This window comes from Poecilia reticulata, chromosome 12 (genome assembly GCF_904066995.2).
Source record: "Poecilia reticulata chromosome 12, P_reticulata-male-v2, whole genome shotgun sequence".
NCBI classification, from domain to species: Eukaryota; Metazoa; Chordata; class Actinopteri; order Cyprinodontiformes; family Poeciliidae; genus Poecilia; species Poecilia reticulata.
In genome coordinates, this window is record NC_088841.1 from 9,614,479 (window position 1) to 9,635,428 (window position 20,950).

At 40.2% G+C, this 20,950-nt stretch overlaps 1 protein-coding gene across 2 annotated transcripts; it reads right to left on the reverse strand.

Annotated features, from left to right (window-relative positions):
- Nucleotides 1-4,875: 4,875 nt before the first annotated feature.
- Nucleotides 4,876-20,666, reverse strand: usp20 (ubiquitin specific peptidase 20). Of its 2 annotated transcripts, none has more exons than XM_017307921.2 (25): nt 20,353-20,666; nt 20,032-20,138; nt 19,829-19,882; nt 19,512-19,574; nt 19,226-19,366; nt 19,034-19,136; nt 18,783-18,852; nt 18,548-18,661; nt 18,374-18,467; nt 16,792-17,278; nt 16,526-16,693; nt 15,755-15,867; nt 14,895-15,067; nt 12,601-12,695; nt 12,484-12,517; nt 12,353-12,398; nt 12,067-12,247; nt 11,836-11,962; nt 11,590-11,759; nt 10,017-10,098; nt 9,585-9,693; nt 9,162-9,264; nt 9,000-9,068; nt 8,751-8,919; nt 4,876-8,184 (listed from the first exon to the last, which is right to left on the reverse strand). In XM_017307921.2, exons 2-24 carry the CDS (start codon nt 20,107-20,109, stop codon nt 8,762-8,764), a joined length of 2,832 nt encoding a protein of 943 aa, XP_017163410.2. In that variant the 5' UTR covers nt 20,110-20,138; nt 20,353-20,666; the 3' UTR covers nt 4,876-8,184; nt 8,751-8,761. The 2 variants fall into 2 exon arrangements, with proteins under 2 accessions (XP_017163410.2, XP_008421866.2); XM_008423644.2 differs by having other exon boundaries at nt 18,389-18,467; nt 20,353-20,665.
- Nucleotides 20,667-20,950: the final 284 nt, after the last annotated feature.

Genomic DNA, 20,950 nt, shown 5'->3' on the forward strand with positions numbered 1-20,950 from the left:
GCCGAGAGACAAAGTCCCTCCAGCGTGTCCTGGGTCTTCCCCGAGGCCTCCTACCGGTGGGACGTGCCCGAAACACCTCACCAGGGAGGCGTCCAGGAGGCCTCCTGACCAGATGCCCGAGCCTCCCTCCTTCCTTCCTTCCTTCCTTCCTTCCTTCCTTCCTTCCTTCCTTCCTTCCTTCCTTCCTTCCTTCCTTCCTTCCTTCCTTGCTCTTGTCAGATTTGCATTGTTTTCAAGTAGGAGATGAGACAGCCAACGAGAAAATAAATACAAAGGGGTTTCAATTTTGGAATAACAAAATGTTTTTATTTGTGTTTTAATAAAAGATGGCACATAGAAAATCATGGATTCTCTTCTCAATATCCAATTATTAGCAGCTCAGCTCAGCCCTCCTTGTAGTTTCTGACCAGCAATTTGCATCTTTCTCCTGGCATTTTAATGCTACATCATTCACGATGAGCTCCGGTTCGTCAAGGTCGGATGGGCTACTTGCTCCCTTAACAGACTACATTTGACTCCAAACCGTTGATGTTAATTCATTTGACTAAAGTTAAAGTAAAATATTTGAATATCATTAATAAAGATGCCGCAAACCAAGACAAAAAAAATTTATAAATAATAACATCTTCCATTGTATTCACTATTAAGACACTACATTTCAAATCATTACATTGAACTCCTGGAGGAATCTCAGCCTTCGGCCCCCTGAAGCTGCCAGTCCAGCGTGAGCGAGCTCGCCGAGCTGCTGTCGTCGCAGCAGTCCTCAGCGTCCGAGAAGGACGACATGTAGTGGAGGCCGGTCACTCGGTGGTAGCCTCTGTTGAGCATCTGCGGGCAGGAGGTGAGCTCCACGGCCCTGCGGCCCGTCCCCCTCGCCCTCACAGTCCACATATCGACCAACTGGGAACACACGACGCAGCCCATGGTGCGTGTAAACAGGCGATGCAGGTGTAGAGCTAACACAGGTCACATTACAGACTCAGCCAGGGTCAGGAAGTGACATGAATGGCGGGAAGGAATATTACAGAGTTGATGGTACTCTTGACTCACTCATAAGATACATGTACATGAGCTATTTGGCTTATTTTTAATTTAAGTCCTAAAATGTAAACATTTAATTATTTTTGACACATTTATTACACAATATTACTAAATACACATATATAAAAAACTGTTTTTAACTATAAATAACTTACGTCTTCACTTTCATGCTTGTTTAGAGTTAGAACATACTTTTAAGCTAAGTATACGCTAGGGAAACTAACTCATTTTACTTGCAATGTCTATAGGTGTCTTTTTTTATCTATTTCTCTTTCTCTCTTTAAGGCAGCAAATAATAAACTGCTGAGAAGGAAAATGAAGGTCCACCACAAAGTTTCAGATAGTATATGCTGACAGAAATCAAAAAGCTGGTCCTTCACCATCAAACCGAAAGGTCACAGCTTAAACTCGCCCGGTGTCCTCCGTCTCTCACAGCTCCCAAACATGGCCTGCAAATATTTACACAGAACACTTTTGCAAAAAAAAAAAAAGAAAAAGAGAAAACACCCTTCTGAGCAAGCTTAGGGAGCTAAAGAGGAACCAAGCACCGGCCGTCCAAGAAAATCGCTTTTTGCTTCAAAAGAAATGAAACGCTGCTGTTGTGTGGCTCCTTTTCTCTGCTCTCAAAAGCACCAGACTTTCCGGTCGTAATGGAGGCTTCATGTATGAATTGTTTCCTGTCTGGTGTTCGTCAGTCTCCTCTGCTTGATGGAAGAAGCCTGTCAGCAAAGTTAAAACAGACGCCTGAGGAAAAGGAAACAGAAGTCAGGTCAGCAAGCAGCAGCTCTGGACACAGTAGACGGCAAAGTAAGCACAAATGACATAAGACATTTGTTTCACTGTTCTTTTTTTCAGGATGAAGTGATTATGCATTACATTAACATGCAACATGTGGTGGAAAAGGTAGATGCTTTTTTTTTTTTACTTCTAAATGTCTATCTCAAGTTTGAAGTTTAATTGAACATTTAAGAAGTAGTCCTCCATTTTTGCTTTTTTTTCACTTTCTGCAATACACAAACACTATTGGCAGTAAAAAACAATCCAGAGCACGATGCTGCCATCACCATGCTCACCAGTTTGTCTCATATTGACTCATGTCAATGTGAGCAACAAGCTCAATCTTGTCCCGTCTAAAAATAAAACATTTTTGCTGGAGGCTTCTACATGTGACTTGAAGGTGTTCCTATTAGAGCAGAGTTTTTCTTTTGAATCTGCACCTCTTCAGTTCAGTTACTGCACTTCTCCAGTAATACTGTAGTGTGCTGTATTATACTGTAACACTTAGTTAGGCAATGAGAATGATGTTCAAACATCTGCCGGCTAATGGCCGACTTGAGACTTGGTGGTTCCTTGGTTTTGAATATCCAAACAAATCTCCTTTTTCTTTTTAGAATAACAGTTTGTGAGACTTAGAGGTTTTCCAACAGAACAATAATCCTAGTCACACATCATGAAAACAAGTTTTGCAGATGAGAAGCTCAAATAAAGCTCCTGAAATGGCATTTTGAAAGCCTCCATGTCTGAACTAGCAGGCTTAAAAACAGGTGTGTGTTAGGAAACTACCCTGTCGTATGAGCTCAGTCACTTCTGCTGCAGGGAATGTTAATTACACCAGGACCTTGTTGGTGTTCACTGTAGTGTGCAAAACGTAACAAGATATTATGGGATTCTATACATTTACTTACTAGCATGATTACACACACGTGTGTGAATTAGAGAGAATGTACAATACATCCAAATTGTGCTTGTTTAAAATGATTAAAGTTGTGTTGCTGTAAAATGAGTCCTCCCTGGAAAATCAGCTGCTCATATGAATAATTAGAGGACGAAAATGGAACAATATTACTCATTATGATGAGTGTATGTAAACTTCTGAACTAGGCCAAAATCCTGCTGTTTTTTACCAACATCGAAAACAAAATGATCCCCATACGAGTCTTATTGGAAAAAAGTAGCTTAAGTAGAATTTGGTTTAGTTTTCTTCTTGTGGAGCAAATATTAATGCGGAGAGACCTCAGTTTAATGTCCGACTCTGAGAAAAGCCAAAATTTTGTCCCAGGTAGGACCTAAAATTCCCCTGAGGACAAAGAGGACAAAGGTGGGCTGCATCATGCCACACCCATCCTGTCTCGGTGAACGGACAGAGGAAAGTGCCTCCTCTGCTGTCCTGAACTGGCACTGTTTACAATACTGGACGCTTAATTATTCATGAATATGTCTGCTGAGTCATACATGGAATCCCTACATTATTGGGATCCGTGTCAGTCATTCATTTTTAAATGCTGACAAAGCTATGCCTGCATCCTTAGTCAGACACATCAAGACACATGCAAGAGATGTGGTAACGTGAAGCTGCAGTGGTGTGTGTGTGTGTGTGTGTGTGTGTGAGTGCGTGTGTGAACACAGCACCTAAAAATCAGTTGCAAAAACTGTGTCTTACCTGAAGATGTGTCGATTGTGTCATCAGTGCACAGCGTCCGCTCAGCAGCCCGGTGCGTTTGCTCTTCAGTCTGTCTCTGTCTCTGAGCTCGATGCAGCTCGGCATACGCATGGGGCTCGAGATGACATCACAGCCCCTCACTTAACAGCTGCTGTATTTCTAAAATTAACCTGGGCATTTTCTGTGTGCTGCCCAAGCCCAGTCAGAATCTTGCAGCAGACAAGTTACTGTTAAAGATTTTGTTCTTTTGTTCTTTTTTTCATAGGCTAAATTTATAGGGAACCTATAATTTTGTTTCAACACAGATTCCTTAAATCTCAAATTCTTCAAAGACACCGCATCAATGTGAGGAGTTAAAAACACAGAGATTGGAAAACACTGATGAAACATACAGGCATATATGATGCATTACAATTCTCTATAAAATGTTTTTGCTTTTTAAAATACTGTACATTATTTTAAAGGGCAAATGTTTTGAGATATTACAGAGACAGGAAATCTAAACTTTCACTGACATGAAAAAAAATAAATCAGGTTTTCCATTTCTTTCCATTGTTTTTCTAAACCGACAAGTCAGTTTACAACACACATAGGCTCCTTCATAGTCACGCCTTAAAACAGAATCTATAGATTACGACACAGTATGGGACAGCAGAGCTCTGTATTGTTTGAGAAAGAAAACGGATTATGAAAGGCTTGAAATCTTGGTTTCAACAGGTATGAACAGGACAAGGCATTTCATCTCATTAGTTTGATTTCCTTTCCATTCTCTTTAGCTTCAAGTAGTAATTTAAAACACAACAAGGAGGAAACACAATTGTGTGCGAGGAAACACAATTGGAGACAAACTCCTGAAGTTCAAGCATTGTGACAGATGGCATCTTTAGCATAACATAAGATGTGGCAGTCCTTCAAATATGAAGTGTTCTGTGACTAACGGTGGTAGTCAGAAATGAAACCACAAGTAAGCAGAATTTTACATTTTTGAATCACAATTTTTGTTACAAGTGTTCATTAGACACTGACCACAAAGTGCTTTAAGACCATGGGTAGTGTGCTAGCATCCAAGCTACTGCTTTCAGAAAGCAATTTCTCTTCTGACTGGAGAAATTGCTAAATAAATATATGCCTTATGAACTCATATTGGAGTTTTTGAAGTTGCGACCTTTGATTTAGTCTTGGGTGGCCAGTGAGCTGTGACGCCCGGATTTGGTGAACCACGCATAACTCTCCACATCGGTTTTGACTACAGAGCAAAAGTAGTCACCACTTAGCCACCATCTCACATTAAATGACACATAGATCTTTAAAATAGTTATCCAAGAGCAACTTGACAGCATGTGTTTTACATTTAACCCCGTCTGCCTCAGTACAGAAAAGGAAGGGGGAAAAAATCCAATCCAAAAGCAGGAAATTTTAATTATTAAACCAATCATAGTAATTACATCAGTTATACAGACATTTAAACATCCCTTTGAACTGTGGTAGGATCACCATAGCCACAAGAGCCACACACGGCTAACGACTAGGAAACATGACCCAGTGAAATCTCGCTGTGTGTCGTGACACCTATGAATACTTTCCAACCACAGCAATGCTTGTTTTTTTCCAGTTGACTGAAGTCTTACACGCATATACGTGCCGTAACATGAGCACTTACAGGGTGGGGTTAATGTAATAATTACTACAAGAAATTCCCTAACACTGCATTATAACAAGTCACACCGCCAGGCTGTTTGAACTCTCAGCTGTTCAAGCTACTCACTCGTCCTAGCATCTCTGCGATACAGCTAAGATTGCACTGTAGTTGTTTTTCGTTTGTTTGATTGCACATTCTTCCCCACATCTATAGAAAACATATTGCCACAATATTAGCATTTCCTGTACATAAAATCTGGAACTGTATGAAAAGAGAAACTAGTTCAATGAACAAAATAGACAACGTTAGAGACATTTTTTTTTTTCTTTTAAAACTGATTCATAATTTAACAACAAAACGGAGACATGGCTTACTGTGAGCTAAAATGTTAAATATACATAGTAAAGTTTTCCGTTTTATAAGCCACCGATGAAATGAAAAGCATTTCTATAAAAATCTATTAAACTTTTTTGTCATGGTCCCAAGCTCTTATTTTTTTTCTCTCTGAAGATGTTTTGGGCTGCTATCCATGGAAAAGATCCGTGAACAAAAGGTCAGAAAACAGGAGGGGAGATACTTTTTGTTGTGGGAAAGCATTTTACAAATCAAATTTTTGTAGAAAGTGAAACTTGCAAATTCAAATAGAACACACCTTCAAAAAAAAACCTGGTGGGAATCATAAAATACTGTGCTTAAAAACATTAAAATAAAGTGAATAAATTTGATTTTCCTTATTTACTCCAAGCGATTTTTCTAACCTTAACCATTAGGAGTTACATCTGTGCTGCTCACATACAAATACATCTACAAGCTGTATGTACATGTATATTAAATTGATTTTATGACCGCAAGTTATGCTTGTATTTCAATGCCTTGTCTGAAGAGTTAGCTAGGTGAACTCTCTTGAATTAACACATCTAAATGCCAGAAGAGTATTTATCAGATTGTATCCAAGAAGTCAACCCTGCTACAGAAGTCTGAAGTTTATTTTCCAGACTGTAACCAAAAAGCAACTCCATTTTGAAACTGCGGCCAAAGTCTGGAATATTAGCAAGCCTGGGTAAGCAAAACATGTACTCTTTTTTTATTTACTTAGTTTGCATACAACTATTTTTTTCAAAGAAATAAAAATAAGCAAAAGGTTTAAATTTTTATTTTGTGAGCTTTAGAACTACTGCAGGTTTGTTACAGGGTGCTAGCTAACTAAAAAACATCCTAAAGTAACAAGCATAGCTTAGTCATTTTTCCCAGAGGCAACTAGTTGTTGTCTCTGGAAAAAAGTCATTTCTGTTTTACAATATAACCAATTTTTCTTCAGACTTAGGGAATTAACTACAGGCAGCAATTTATCAGCTGGGGGGTGACTGCTGAGAATTCAAACATCACACACCAAATAAAATAGTACTCTTAAAAATAAAAAATTTGAAGAGTATATATATGATATAGCAGATTTTTCATAATTGCGATAAAAATTTAACAAAATCGAGTATCAATGATTGTGACACAAAATGCTTTGTGAAATCAACATCCCCCCATTGGTTCAAACCACAATGTTTTCTGTAATGAATGTGACACGACTCATTGCACTCTCATGGTTTTGAATTGACCAAAATTACGCAAAATGTATCAGCTTGCAGAATATGACTGTGCATGTATGATGAATAAACATGAACAATTACTCCAGTAGTGTGTGTTTCGCAAGACACACATATTTGTGTGAAAATGAGACAGAAACATATGCAACAGTTAGTTGTGCTCGAAAGGTTTCCTGGCTTCATGCTCCCATCCCCTAAATTTTGGGGAACTTCTATAAATGTGTATTTCCCAACACGTGAACAGCTTAAATTTGTATTTTAAGTTTTGCGGCTAAATTTTGTAATAAAAATTTGTATCATATTCTAAACACGTGTGACTTCATATTTCAAATTTCAAACGTGATGAGACACATTTTTTTTCTGGGAGAAAACATCAACATAGCGTGATAGATATGGAATCTTCAAACTCCTGCTAAGCAACGATAAGAAATTACAGATAAAAAACATAAAAGTTCATCAAAAGTTTGACAGCAGTAACCCCTTTTATCTAAATCACATTTATCTCTATATATACTGTTTTGCTTAATAAATATGATTATTTTTAACTAAATGCATCTCAAGTAGCACTTGATAAGGTCAAGTTTACACTGATCTTTTAACAGCACAAATCTATTGCACAAGATTCTCTTTATCACTTCAGATACATACGCTTCCCTCCTGCGCATCTACTTTGACTTATCAAATGTTAACATTCACATCTATACATGCCCCCCCGCCATGGCTGTTTGCTGACAGAGCTTGCACTGACTATACAAAAGCAAGGTCTTCTTGTGAGTATTTCTGAGCATGTAAACGGATCGTTTAAGCGCAAAACAAGTCAGCAAAATCTTACAACTGCATGCAGTTTGAGCCCAGAAGTGATTGTGCATAACCCACACATGCATGTTTTGCAGTTATAAACAAACCTGCTCTGGCCATTCCCATGGCCCAAAAAACAAAAAAAAACAAAACAAACAGAAAGGAAAAGGTTTCCATTCCTGAGGGCTTGGCGCACGCTGAGGCTGGAGGTTGCAGACGTTTCATTCACTTGAGACCTGTTGCTTCTGTCTGCTTGTTGCTATGTGACTTAGTAAACAGCTAAACAACGGAAAGCTTGGTAATGGATCTTAATTGCTTCTAGTGTGAAAGAGGAGCCCTCCTCCCACGTATCGGCAACGTTCACAGTGCCGTTCTGGCTCGTGACGCCAGGTGCCGTTCGCCTGCCACGGCCCGTTTAGATGCGGCACATGACGTCTAGTCGCTACGGCGACGCATACGGCTACCGAAAACAGCTGCAGAGATGTGACACAAACACAGAGCTTCGGAGCGGTCTGATGGATAAAACCAGTGATGTTTAGGCCCCATTTTGACCTTCTTGCAGCTTCAAAATAAGACGTTGCTACATTTACAAAGTGCTTGTATTGCTTCTTCGCCAACGTGCAAATTCCTCATCTTCATGTGAGGGCAGAAGTGGCAAGATATCATCAGACCTGTAGGGGAAAAAAAATGAGAAAAACAAGTTTGAAAAAAAAACTAAATAAATAAATAAATAAAAGGAGTCCAAGCTTAGTTTACAGCCTTGCAAAAGTATTGATATCCCTTGAATTTATGTCTTATTTTTTTCAAGCAACAAACACAAATATCTGTGTATTTTTGGAGGAAGTTAACCCAACAAACAGGAATGCATACAGTGAAGTTGAAGGAATGTGATGAATGGTCTACAATTTATTTTCAATAAAAATCGTAAGAGTTCACTTTAATTGTTTCATTCAGCTCATTTACAGCCTTTTCGAGTACGTATCTAGTACCAACTCTGCACATCTAAGCATCATCATTGCTTTGCTTTGCAAAGCAGCTGAAGAGCAGTCAGATTAGATAAGAGCCTCCCTGAACACAATTGTCAGTTCAGGGACTCATTTTGTAAGTGGACACAAAGTAACTGGGGTTATTTTCTAGTGCTAAGGATAACGTGAACGCCGTTCAAGTGAAGATAAACTAGTGCGGTAAGTAGAAATATTTAGAAAATACAGCAGAATGCATAAAGCCGGATTCTCACCTGCGTGAATCTCAGAGTGCTCTCGTTTCTGCTTCGATCTTCCTCTCCCCATGAAGGCTGTCGGGATCAGCTGGGACCACCGTTTGTCTCACTGCAATCTCAGGACCTCCGCCGTATATCCCCAACAAATACTGCCATGTCTCCTCGGAGATCTGTCCATAGTCTGCACCTGAGATGTAAAAAATAAAATAAAATCTTCTCTGTGTCCTGTTTCAAGCTTTACGTCTCAGTTAGCAAAGAAAAGTTTACCTTGCTTCAGCTGTATGTGTCCTCCTTTCATAACACCGATTTTACTGTTGTCGATGGGACCAGGTGGCTCTTAAAAAACAAGAAATATGAGTTTTTTTGTTGTTGTTTTTTTTAAAGTAAGAAGCATCCATAACTGTTCATTTGTATGTGAGTGGTTTGTACCGTTGTCTTTGCCCTTCACAAAGTTCTCCCACTCTCTGAACCACTGCATGCTGATACACAGGATCACCGACGGAGCCTCCTCAGCCTGGAACTCCTTGTTCAGCTACAGACAAAAGATAAATTAAAGAAAAGTGTAGCAAGTAGGATTAATAATAATTAGGCCTGAAATTAACTATTACTTTAGCTGATGCTTTTATTCTGACAACTAACAAATAACAGCCACATTTTGCTGCTTTTTCATTTAAGCTTTTTTAGTAAAATATTTGAAATAAATTTATTGGATTACCACTGAGCATGCTGTTCTTTGGTTAGCGATTAATTGGTTACTAAATTAGTTGATGATTATGTCAATAATCCTTCCGTCACAATTAATCGTTCAGCCCTAACAATAACATATAAAAAAAGCAGAAAAGCAGAGTTAACCTTAATAAAGGTGTCCATTTCGGTTTTCCTGCGCTTGGCCAGAGCTTCGATCTCCACCTGGCAGATGGTGCACATGTACAGGTGGTTGACCGCGGGGCCGCCTCCGAAACTGAACACAGTGACGCAAATATGCAGTGAAAGGTTAGTGGAGGGATAAGGATGATCACTGATCTCTATCAAAAAAAGTTTAATTAATATAATGTAAAAAAAAAACATACAATAGAAAAATTACACACTAAAAAAAAAATAGATCAAGCTGGATTTAATTTACACTCTGCTTTGAGTTTATCAGAGTGTCGAGGAGCTTTTAATTACTAATCCTGACTGTTTCCCTATACTGCTTCAGAAGCCAGTAAAGGGGCCACATCTGGATTAGAATTCACTTTAGTCTGAGTCCTCTAGTGAAATGTATTAATAATTATTATTGTTTACCTGTTGTAAAGATATTCCCACACATTCTGAGGAACTATCACCACCACATCATCAATGTACTGGTACTTATTAGGCGGGATCCCTGTGAAGAGAGGAAGCCGTTCAAAAAGGCTGCAGAAAAGAGGAAAAGTAAATCAGAAAAAAAAAGAAAGTCATTTCCATGCAGATGCAGAAGAGTCCCATGGCTGCTTCTTTTTGTAATGTGATGCATGTAAGACTAATTGGGACTTGTTGGATTTCTCGGAACTTCAAGGATGTTTAAAGTGCATGTTGTAAATAATTAGTGAGTTCCCTGGAACGCTGCATGCCGCCAGTCCCCAAGCTGAAAGTTTGATTGTCTGCTAATGGCCAGAAAATACTTTTTAACTGTAGACCAGAAATGCTCTTTTTGATTTAAATTTTTACACATTACACAATAAAGTGGAGCGTTTGAGTCCTACATTTTCTTACATTTTCTTCTTTAAATTGACAAATGTTTTATTAAAGGTTACAAGCTGCCTCTACTTATGTTTACTTTTTAACTTGGTCAACTGTATCATTTTTGTTTTAAAATAATACCATGATATAGTTGTGGTTTTTTAATCTCTATTATTAAAAATGTTGATATTATTGCTGGCTAATTTGGGTACATTTAGATTTAAGTGGCTTGCCTCTCCTCTTGCTGATAATTTTTTTAAGTCAAGACAGTAAAACTCTATGATCAATAGTACATAAAATAATTTGGTAACACTTTATTTGAAGGGGGTGAATAAGACAGTCATAAACATGACATAACACCTGTTATGAACATGAATAAGCCTTCATGAATATTTATGACTGTTGTCATAAAGCGTCATTCGGTAAATTATGACACTTTTAATACAAAGTTGACATTATTCAAAATGTCTTTGTTATGATAACGTGACATTACCCAAGACGTCGTTGTCATGACAACTTGACATTTAAGCAAGATATTATAACTTGTCCTGAATGTCATAACAGGTGAATTTTAAAATGTTATCCTTATAAGAAAATAATTTCTTGCTTATGACAACAGTCATAAATATACATGAAGACTTATACATGTTTATGACAGTGTCATGTCAGTCTTATTTACCCCCCTTCAAATAAAGTGTTACCAATAATTTTTATAGTAGTGAAATGGTGCCTCATTATGTGATAAGCCTGTAAAGAATGAACCTTTCGGTGTGTGAACAATATTAAGTTATTAAAAGTTAACACAGCGATTTCCTTTCAATAGCAGCACCAAAATAATCTGAAAACTGTTGCTTTGTTCATGTTTTTGGGTAACAGTGCTTGAAAAATATTTTACCTTCATAATTTTTGTTGAATTAGTCAATTGAAAGTTGTTGTTTTTCTCCCCACTTCCCTAAAAGTTCTCGTCTGAAATGTCCAAGTCATCCTCTACAGTCTCGCTTTATGCAACCGCTTCCACAAGCAGTGCGCTAAAACTGTGGGAATCTCTGACCTCCACATAAAACCCTTCTCAAAGACAACTTTGTGTATTGCTCTCTCTTTGCCACAGGGTACGCCATCCTGACCTCAGAAAGGAGAAAACACAACGGTCCCGCACCTCCATGCTGACAAAGAAAGGTGTGATTGCTGATGGGGCCGGGCTCGGCGAAAGTGTTGAACTTGTTCAGCCATTCTCTGGAGATGTAAAACTGCAGCAGGCAGGGCTCCTTCATGTTGGCCAGAGCCACCACCTTCTGCCTCTCTCGCACCGACTCCTCGCTGCTTTTCCTGCGTTAAGCCGAGAAAAACGTAAAAAATGTTTTAAAAAAAAAAAAAGTCGGCGTAAACTCAGCCTCGAACCCACCGATAGAACAGCACATAGGCCTCGGCGTTCTGCACCACCGTCTCGTGGACCTCTGTCACATACTGATCATCAAACTCATACCACTGGCCGTTGATCACATTCTGACAGTAAGCTATGTAATGCCCACCTGCGTCAATAAAAAAAAGAAATCATGAGAGGACGTGAGAACACTTTTCAAATCAAAGCAAACATGGATTTCCCTCATCTAAGGGAGACAAAGCTCGGTCGTACTTCCTGCGGTGCCATGGTGGCAAATGACTGACAGCAGATCGTAAGTGGTGACTTGAGACGGGCTCTCTTTGGCCAGGAAGGGTTGCATGTCGAGGCCCTCCAGGGGGAAGGACACGTGGCTGCTGATCTTGAATGAATACATGACTTCGTGCCGGAAACGTTTCAGGTGGATGCAAAGGATCTACAAGACAAACACAAAACCTACAGCTGAACTTTGCGCAACTCAAAGCCAAATCTCTTATTAAAAGCAAAAAAAAATAAAAAATGACAACAAAAACCCTACTACCTCTGGAAGTTTCAGCACTTTGCAGTATTTGACACCGTTTCGCAATCTACAGCAAAAAAAAACAAAAACATAAAAAGGTAAATGCATTTGAAAGCCTATTGAGGAAGATACAACTTGGAGTATATACTTACTTTTTACATCTCTCACAGCTGTACATGTTGTCTCCTGTTTAAAAGAAAAACACACAAACTAAAAAGTGTAACTGACATTTAAAAACAGTAACACATCGGTGCAGGAAGTTTCACTACCTTTGAGCTCATCAGCAGCAAAGAAGGCAGCGAGGCAGTCCTCGAGCGTTACCATGGGACCCCAAAACCAGGTGGGGATGCAGGACACCACGAATCTGTTCAAAAGAGCAACACAAAAAGATGATGCATCATCCGAAGCTTAAAAGGCCTTGAAAAAGTATTCAAACCACAGAACTCGTTATGTTTTCTCATGCTACAAACACAAATTTCTGGTCAGTTTTATCTTAGGTTTTATAGTGTCAGATGATAGAAGCAGAAGGAACAAGACACGTGGTTTTGAAATGTTTTTACAAATAAAAAAAATCTGGAAAGGGTAGTCGTGTCCATTTGCACTCATCCCCTCCAGTTTACTAAGCCTCTAAATAGTTTGTAGATTCTATTTAGAATCAGTTACAGCTGCCAGTCTTTGGAGCTATTTGTAAAAGCTTCGCACATCTCAAGACTGACGTTTTTGTCAGTAAGCTGCGACAGACTGCATGGAGAGCAAACGGGAACATCGATTTTCAATTTATCACAGATTCTCAATTGGATTTAAGTCAGAACGTTTAACTTCTAAATCTAAGTTGACTCAATGCTCATGGAGATTTGTCTTTCTGCCTCGTATAAAAGACGATGGAAGTTTCTTCCCGCCAACTTCAACTCCATCATAATTCAACTTTCCTTCCGTTGGATTTCTCCCCACAACTTTGAATTTTAGTTGTTACGTCAAACTTTGTTTAATTCAGTCAATCAATCAAGTCTAGCTATAAAGCACCCTTCATAACCATAATACAGGTTATTTCTGAACTGGGTTTGAAACATCCCGGGTTACAGTCTGCAGGTGCAAATACCTGAGTAGTGAAGTAAACTTAACTGAATCTACTCCCTTTTGCTCCAATCTTTGTAAGAGGCCTGGAGAATATTAAAAGTGATGTGCCTTCATCTTTTCTTCACTTCCCTGGTCTTGCCAGAGTCATTGCTATATTCTTTGCCTAATTTCTTAATAAAATAATAATCAAAATGCGTTTTGATTTATTCTTGATTGACTCAGTGTTTCACCTTAGGTAAGACTTATCTATTTCCCTAACAGTACCAATACACAGTCACATACAGGAGGAAATACACCGTCCCTTTAACTTTTCAATGAAATATCATTGCGATATCTCAATATTCATATCACCATATAAGGCTGAATATCACAACTTCACATACTGCATCTTCTAGCTGTGCTGAAATCCAGACTACTTCTGCCTAAACACCAAAGCTCACAAACACACTTTAATAATTCTGTCACTTTGCTGTGGATCCACCTGAATTTCCCCAGCGGGGCTCCTGCGGGGCAATTCCCAGAAGCTTCTGTTTCTCAATTGCACGTTTACAACGGTGACGTAACGCACATGGCTTTGCAAAGACAGGTTCCCTCTGATGCTACGCCGCCTACTCCTCCCTCTGCCAAACACGTTTCCCTTCATTTAGTAAGAAAAACGCCTCCTCTGCCTCAGTCACATACCGCTTCAGGGTAGTGCAGAGCTTTCCCTAAGCCTCCTCTCTTCCCTGTATATCTATCATAGTTGTAGGTTAAAGGCAAACCCGAAGAAGCACATAGTTGAGGACTAAAAGGAAACACCTTATCGTTTTTATTAATAAAATGCTGTGCGAAACTCACTTCTAAATTAATGTCGTGTTGCCAGAGCAAAGTGACAAATGAGCTACTAAGTCTTTATCACACTCAAAAGCAACTTTTAGGCCTTATAAAACGTCTCTCCCGCTGTCAGCGCCCATCAGTGGGCTGTCGAATCTCGGAAGCTCTTTCCCCCTATTTTCACTCCACATCTTCTCTCAAAGTGTAAAACAATTACTGCTAATTGCGGGATCTTGCTGCGACGGAACCTGACAGCCAGAGGCAGCATAAAGGCACCGTGGGTCCATCTTATTGAAGCTGACTAAGCATCTTTTGGGTTTCTGTTTCCTGTGCCGCCGCTTCGGCCTACTGCCCAGCTGCGTGCTCTCACATGCATTTTGCTTACAAAAACTCTGTTATCGCATCTCCCTTTGATGCAGCAGCCAGAGTTCATTTCCCTGGAATCTGCAACGGCTGATTTTTGGCAGCCTTTCTCCATAGCCAAGTGTGGAAATGAGCGTGACAAGTCAAGATGCGGCTTGCCTGCAGTCTGCAGAAAATATCACCCGCAGGTCAAATTTCTCCAATCAGACAAAGAATCTGAACTAGTCAAAAATAAAATCCTGTGCCTTCACCGACCAACGCATTTCCATTTCCCCCCAACTTAAATAATGACTTGGTGTGATTCGCTGACCGGCGTATGGAGTCCATGATGTAGGAGATCCAGCCCTGCGAGCCGTAGGTGTCGGGACACACACCGGTCTTTACCGGCAGGTTCTGGTGGATGGACGAGTGGAGCTTGGCCAGGTCCTCCTTCCCAGGGATGGGGAGCGAGAGGTCCTGGAAGGTCTCCACTGTGGTGGACACCTGGTAGCGTTCAGACACCTACACATTACACTACACTCTGACATAAAAGTGATTTGTCATGTAAATAATCATTCAAATTCACACACTTACAAGTAGTAGCATTAAAATTGGAAATATTTGCTTATTCTCAACCCATGAAATTCTTCTGATTTATAAATGTTACAACCACAGACTTCTATGCATCTACCTGGGATTGTATGTGACCCACTAGCACAGTTAATGCCTAGTTGTAAAATAGAGGAAAAAGTGTGTATTTGTGTGGCTGAACCACTTTTGCGAGAAGAGGCAAAAAATCTAACTCCGGATTTCAAACGTAGCACAAAGGCTGCAGCAAACGGTGGCTCCACAAAAATCCATCTCTACCTTTTTAGATTTTAGTTGTAAAACAACAAAAAAATGTTAATGTGTATTATTTTCCTTCCACTTCACAATTATGCACCACTTTGTGTTAGGTCACATAAAATCCCAGTAAAAGGCATCAAAGCTTCTATTTGCAATCTGGAAAAAAATAAATGAATAAATAAATAAAACTGGTTAAGTTTTAGGAGCATGAATAATCCTGCAAGACACTGAATGTGACTAACCATTAAATAAACACAGGCCTTACTTTAACCATTTTAACTTTTTGAGCAAATTAGGAACATGTGTGATTAGCCCCCCCTGGTGTTGAAATGCTGCACTTCTCACCCTGTCGCAGGTCAGACACTGCACCAGGGAGAGGATGGAGCCGTCGAAGATGTCTGAGATGACGCTGCGATAGTGAGACTGCTTCTTCTTCCTGGAGGTGAGCAGCAGCTGAGCTGCATAAAGAACCATAGCAGCAACTAATTTAAAGGACAGGCTTCACTGCTAAAGCAACCTGAGACACAGCAGTCCTCAGTACTTTGTGCCAATCAAAAATAAAGACCTAGACAAAAAAAAAACATCTAAACTATTTATGTATTTACCTGACAAAATGGGAACAAAAATATCTGTAGATACTCAGATATGATTAGATCGCAAACTTTCCCCAGTTTAAACTAAGGTGATTTTTTATGCTTAAAAAAGTCTGTCTTAGGTTGACAAGTGTCTTAACAGAAAATGGTCTTCAGTTTTCATGTGCTTATTGAATGTAGGATTTCAGGGTTTTTTTTTTTTTGTGGCCCCTGAAATGATTCTGTTTGCCCCTAACTAGTATCAAAAACGGTATAAACTATGTGGCTACAATGCGAAGCCGTCTGTGTATCTTTAATGATACACAGATTTTAGGAAAAAAAAGTTTATTCTTTAGCAGTTAAAACAAAAAAAATGAAAAATTTTTTGTATTTTTCATTTCATGAATTTTGTGGCCTATCAGTAGTTAAAATTTTCCAGTAATGAAAGTTTGGACACCATTTACTGTGAAATATCCCACCAAATCAAACCCATTAAATGTCGCAACAAAAGCCCTCGGTTCTAAAGTCTCCGAGTTGTTTCCACCTTTCTTGAAGGAGTAGGCCGGCGGTCCTACGGAGCGGAGCGGGCTGGAGCGGAGCGGGCTGGAGCGGGGCGGACTGGACGACAGCTTGGGATGCAGCTCTTGCAGGGTTCGGACAGGGCTGCAGGGGGTGGACTGCGGCTGGGTCATCGATGCTTCGTTGTCTGGCTCTTAAACAGCAACACATTGGAGGCCGAAAATAACTATTTATAAGTGGATGACTCAACATAAATAATAAAAAAAAAAAAAAAAAAATCCTGGCTGCTACCTGAGGTGTTGTTGCTCTGGACTTGCACCTGCGCTGCAGTAGATGTCTGGTTGTCCTCCTGGACGTCAGCGTTTGCGGTCGGCGCAGGCGGCTCTTCCTCCCCCCTCTCGGGAGACCCGTCCTCCGCCGCCGTGTCAACGTCTGCGTCTTCGTCCATCTCCTGTGAGCCGCCCCGCAGGGGGGAGCCAGACACCCTCCTCTCCTTCAGCCTTTCCTTCTCCGAGATCACTATCCCCGCAGACGGGGACCTAAACCCATCGCACTCGTCCTGCAGGAGGAGCTCGCCCTCCCCGAGGCCGCCACCCTCTCCCCGGTCACTGCTGGAGCCGGAGTCGCAGGACAGGAACTCGTCTTCGGAAGGGGAGCGGTCTCCGTCCCGCCTCTCGTCCACGTCGCTCCCCTCCCTGCTCATGCTGCACTCTGTCAGCGGCTCCTTCAGCTCCTCGTGCAACTGGTCCATCAGACAGCGCAGGAACTCCTGGGTGTCCTGGAGAGACAGGGGAATATTAGAACGATGACTGCGGCTTCCTCAGCGGAAGCTGGGCTTCTGCAGAGAAGAAACATAAACTCCGAAAATGGCTTGTTTTGCAAGATGTGTATAAAAAAAAAACACATGGACATCCTTTCTGCAGCAAGAAATTGTTTCTGAAAACTATTAAGGACTTAAAAACTGCCACAAATAAAACTAATAATTAATGAAGCACAATTGGAAATAAATGCACTTTGTTAAAAATTGATAATAATAATAACTTTTTGGTCAACTATAAGTAGGATTTCTCGTCTTAGTGCAGGCTCAACTCTGGGATTTCAGTGTAAAAAAGCTGGTTCAATTCACTATGGTTACTTGCTCTATAAAATATGAGATTAAATACATAAACTTCTGTAATACAACAATAAAAGTCTTTTCTCTGTTCCTTCTAGTTTCAGCTGAAAATCATCTTTGTTGACATGCATCAAAAGAACAAAATGCTTTTGCAGTCTAATAGAGTTCAAAAGGCCTTATCTATCCCAGAAAACCAAATAAAGTCACATGGATTTTTGTTCAGTTTATTCTGAATGAGATAATATCAGTATATCATACTCTCGATATTTCATTTAATTGTGTCTGAAGGTTCCTAGCTATACCTCCGTACTGGAGATGTTTCAAGAACTGTTTTAAATCCCTGAAAAATGTACATTTCATTTAGGACTTTTAGGACAGAAAATGTAAGCATCTGTAATTTTTATACTCAAAACTCTGATTTGCTTTACTCTTTTCCCTGGTTTGTGCAAAATATGCATTTAAAGCTGCGGGAAATACATCTGAAAGAAGAAGGTAGAAATGACTTCCTTAAAAAAACAAGTTATTAAAATTGTTTTTTTTTGAAGGGCCAAAATTGTTAAATTGCTAAGTGAAACTAAAAGGTAAAACATGATTTTTTTAAACTCAATCTTCCTTCTTGGGATGTGACTGTGATCGGTCATTTAAGATGAACAAGAGTAGTTTTTGACAAAAACACATAAATCTAGAGTTTGAGAATCATTTGACTTAGAAAACCAGCGTTGCAGTTTTGCATTGGAGTAGAAATCAAAGTTCAATTACTTGCTGCGTGCTCACCTGCTGAGCATAACCTCGAAACATGGGGTTTACCAGTTTGATGCCCTGGGACAAGCTGGTCGGAACAACGTAACTGGGCCTGAAAGTGCAGAAGGCATGTGAGAAATATTTAAATAAACAAAAGCGAATAAGCTTAGAAAGTTGGATGTGGCTTTGTACCGTTTCTTGTGCCAGAGCTCTGAGATGAGTTTCTGGTAGCTCTTACACAGAGCCGGTTTCTTGTCGGTCCGGACCAAGCCGCTGCAGTCCAGGAAAAACTGCGTGAGCGGAGGGCTGGAGAACAAAAAGTATACAGCGTTAAATTCTGTAGGACCGCTTTAACTCAAGAAATACAAAACAAGATTCTAAAGCGAGGCTCATCCCTGATAATTGGGCAAGTTGGAGGTGAACCCACCAATTGGACAGGGCCTGCAGGGCAGCATTCATGTAGCAGGAGTTTCCAATATTCTTCATTCCTGTCAAGCCTAAAGGCAACAAGGGCAAGACCCATGAACTTATTTAACTTAGCTGTGAACACACTTGTACACACACACACACACACACACACGTTTGTTTGTTTTTTTCCTTCAATATTTACTTTTACAAATTTAGTTGGAAATAAGTAAGATTTGAATGAACTGTTGATGCCAAGACAATTTTTTGCACCTCTCGGCTTCAGCTCGTCCTCCTCTGATTCTGAGCCATCTTCTTCCGCAACAGCAATCGGTACTGCTTTCAGAGGGTGACCTGCTGACTGGGCAGCAGCCTCCTGTGGAAAAAAGAAATGCATGAGTTTCTTTATGCATCGAGCAGACTGGAGGTAACAAAGTAATTTGGTATCTTGGCCACAATTTGCACCTGCTCTGCAGCTTTGCAGTGGTGGGACGAAGCCGGAACGGGGACCAGCGCCGGCCTCTGATCCAAAAACACCTCCCGCTCACACACGTAACACCAGATCCTGAAGGTTGTTAGGTTCACTGTCAGGTTGTGCTTTTTAGCCTAAAGAAAAACACCAGAAACAAAATGCTTCAATGGCTTGTGAAACAATTTAACATTTCACATTTGTGCACAATACAAAAACAAATTCTGCATGGTTTTTTTCTGGATTACATGGATTAGACCAACCATCATCAGATGTTTTTACCTGTGCATGCAGAGTGCTGTGATCGGCGTAGGACTCTCCACAACCAACATATGAACAGTCACTCTAAAAAAAACAAAAAAAAACAAAAACACATTCTGAATGTTGTACTGCTACACAAAGTACAAAATTACTTATACCTTTCAGCTTCTATGCCAGAAAAGAACAGCACTTTTCAATTACATTAATGCATCACACCATCATTATTTATTTAGCAAACAGGTGCCTTTCTAATACAAGATAATGTATAGTAAGTGCCACACCGGCTGCTGCTGGAGCACACATGTGCAAGGTTCACAGACACAATTTCATAAAATTACCTGCAGACAGGCCCATAAGTTGGGACCTCCAGCTCCACATGACTGGCAAGTTCCCTGCAAAAAACAGCAACAGAGTGGGTTCCAAATGCAACAACAAAATATATTGCAGAGCTTATTATACAAGAGCGTTAAGAGGTGTGTGTTATGACACAATGATACACACACAGCCAATGACTTGCACCAAAAAATGAATTTACACCCACCTTGGATTTCTGGAGAAGGTCCTCTTTGGTGACCTCTCCTATTGAGTCCAGGTGAGGACAAACGTCTGGCTCTGCCATTGTACTCGCTGTCTCCACTTGGACGTACCCTAACAGATGCGTCAGTATAATGAAAAAAAAAAAAACATATTTCCTAAGAGGCTGTTGCAACTCAGCTAGCTGGGAGCACATACATCACACAAACCCTGCCACAAACATATGTGATGCAAATATATATTTAAAAAATACATTCTAAGTTGAAACCTAAACGTATGTGTAGAGGCTGACAGCTCAGCAAAGAGACAGGCCCCGGTGTTTACTCACGAAAGAAGAGAAAGAGCTCTTTTCTCCAGCGATGACAGCTGTTATTAACGCCTCATAACAACAGAATAGCAGCAGCTGCCGCTGTCAAGATGGTTATATCTCATCTCCGCACACACAAAAAAAGCCTCGCTTTGAATGTAGGCAGCGGACGGTGGGCTAGCTAGAAGAGGAGCTGACCGAGCGACGCTGTACCCTGGCCCACCATCCTCCAACTGCCCCCCCCCTCCCTCACCATCAGCAGAGCCGAGGCACCGCACGCATCGCACGGCGTGACGCAGGCTGCAGGAGCAAGCCGTCGAGGTAGAGCGGGTAAGCCTGAACACTTCAACTCCAAAAAATTTATTATTAAAATTATTATTCACAAGACAAAAAAAAAAGAAAACGGCACATAGAAAGATACATAAAATGCACGTTCTTATAGTTCTTCGTAACTTATTTACGGAAGTTAAGTGATTTTGTACGTCGCTTAAATGGGTCCTGCTTGTGCATTGACTGACATAAATTAAGGTCCTCCTGACCTGAATAATGATAACTCTCTCCCGTGACCAAAAGATTTTCTGATAAGTAAAACTTTAACGTAACTATTAAAGGAGGTTGT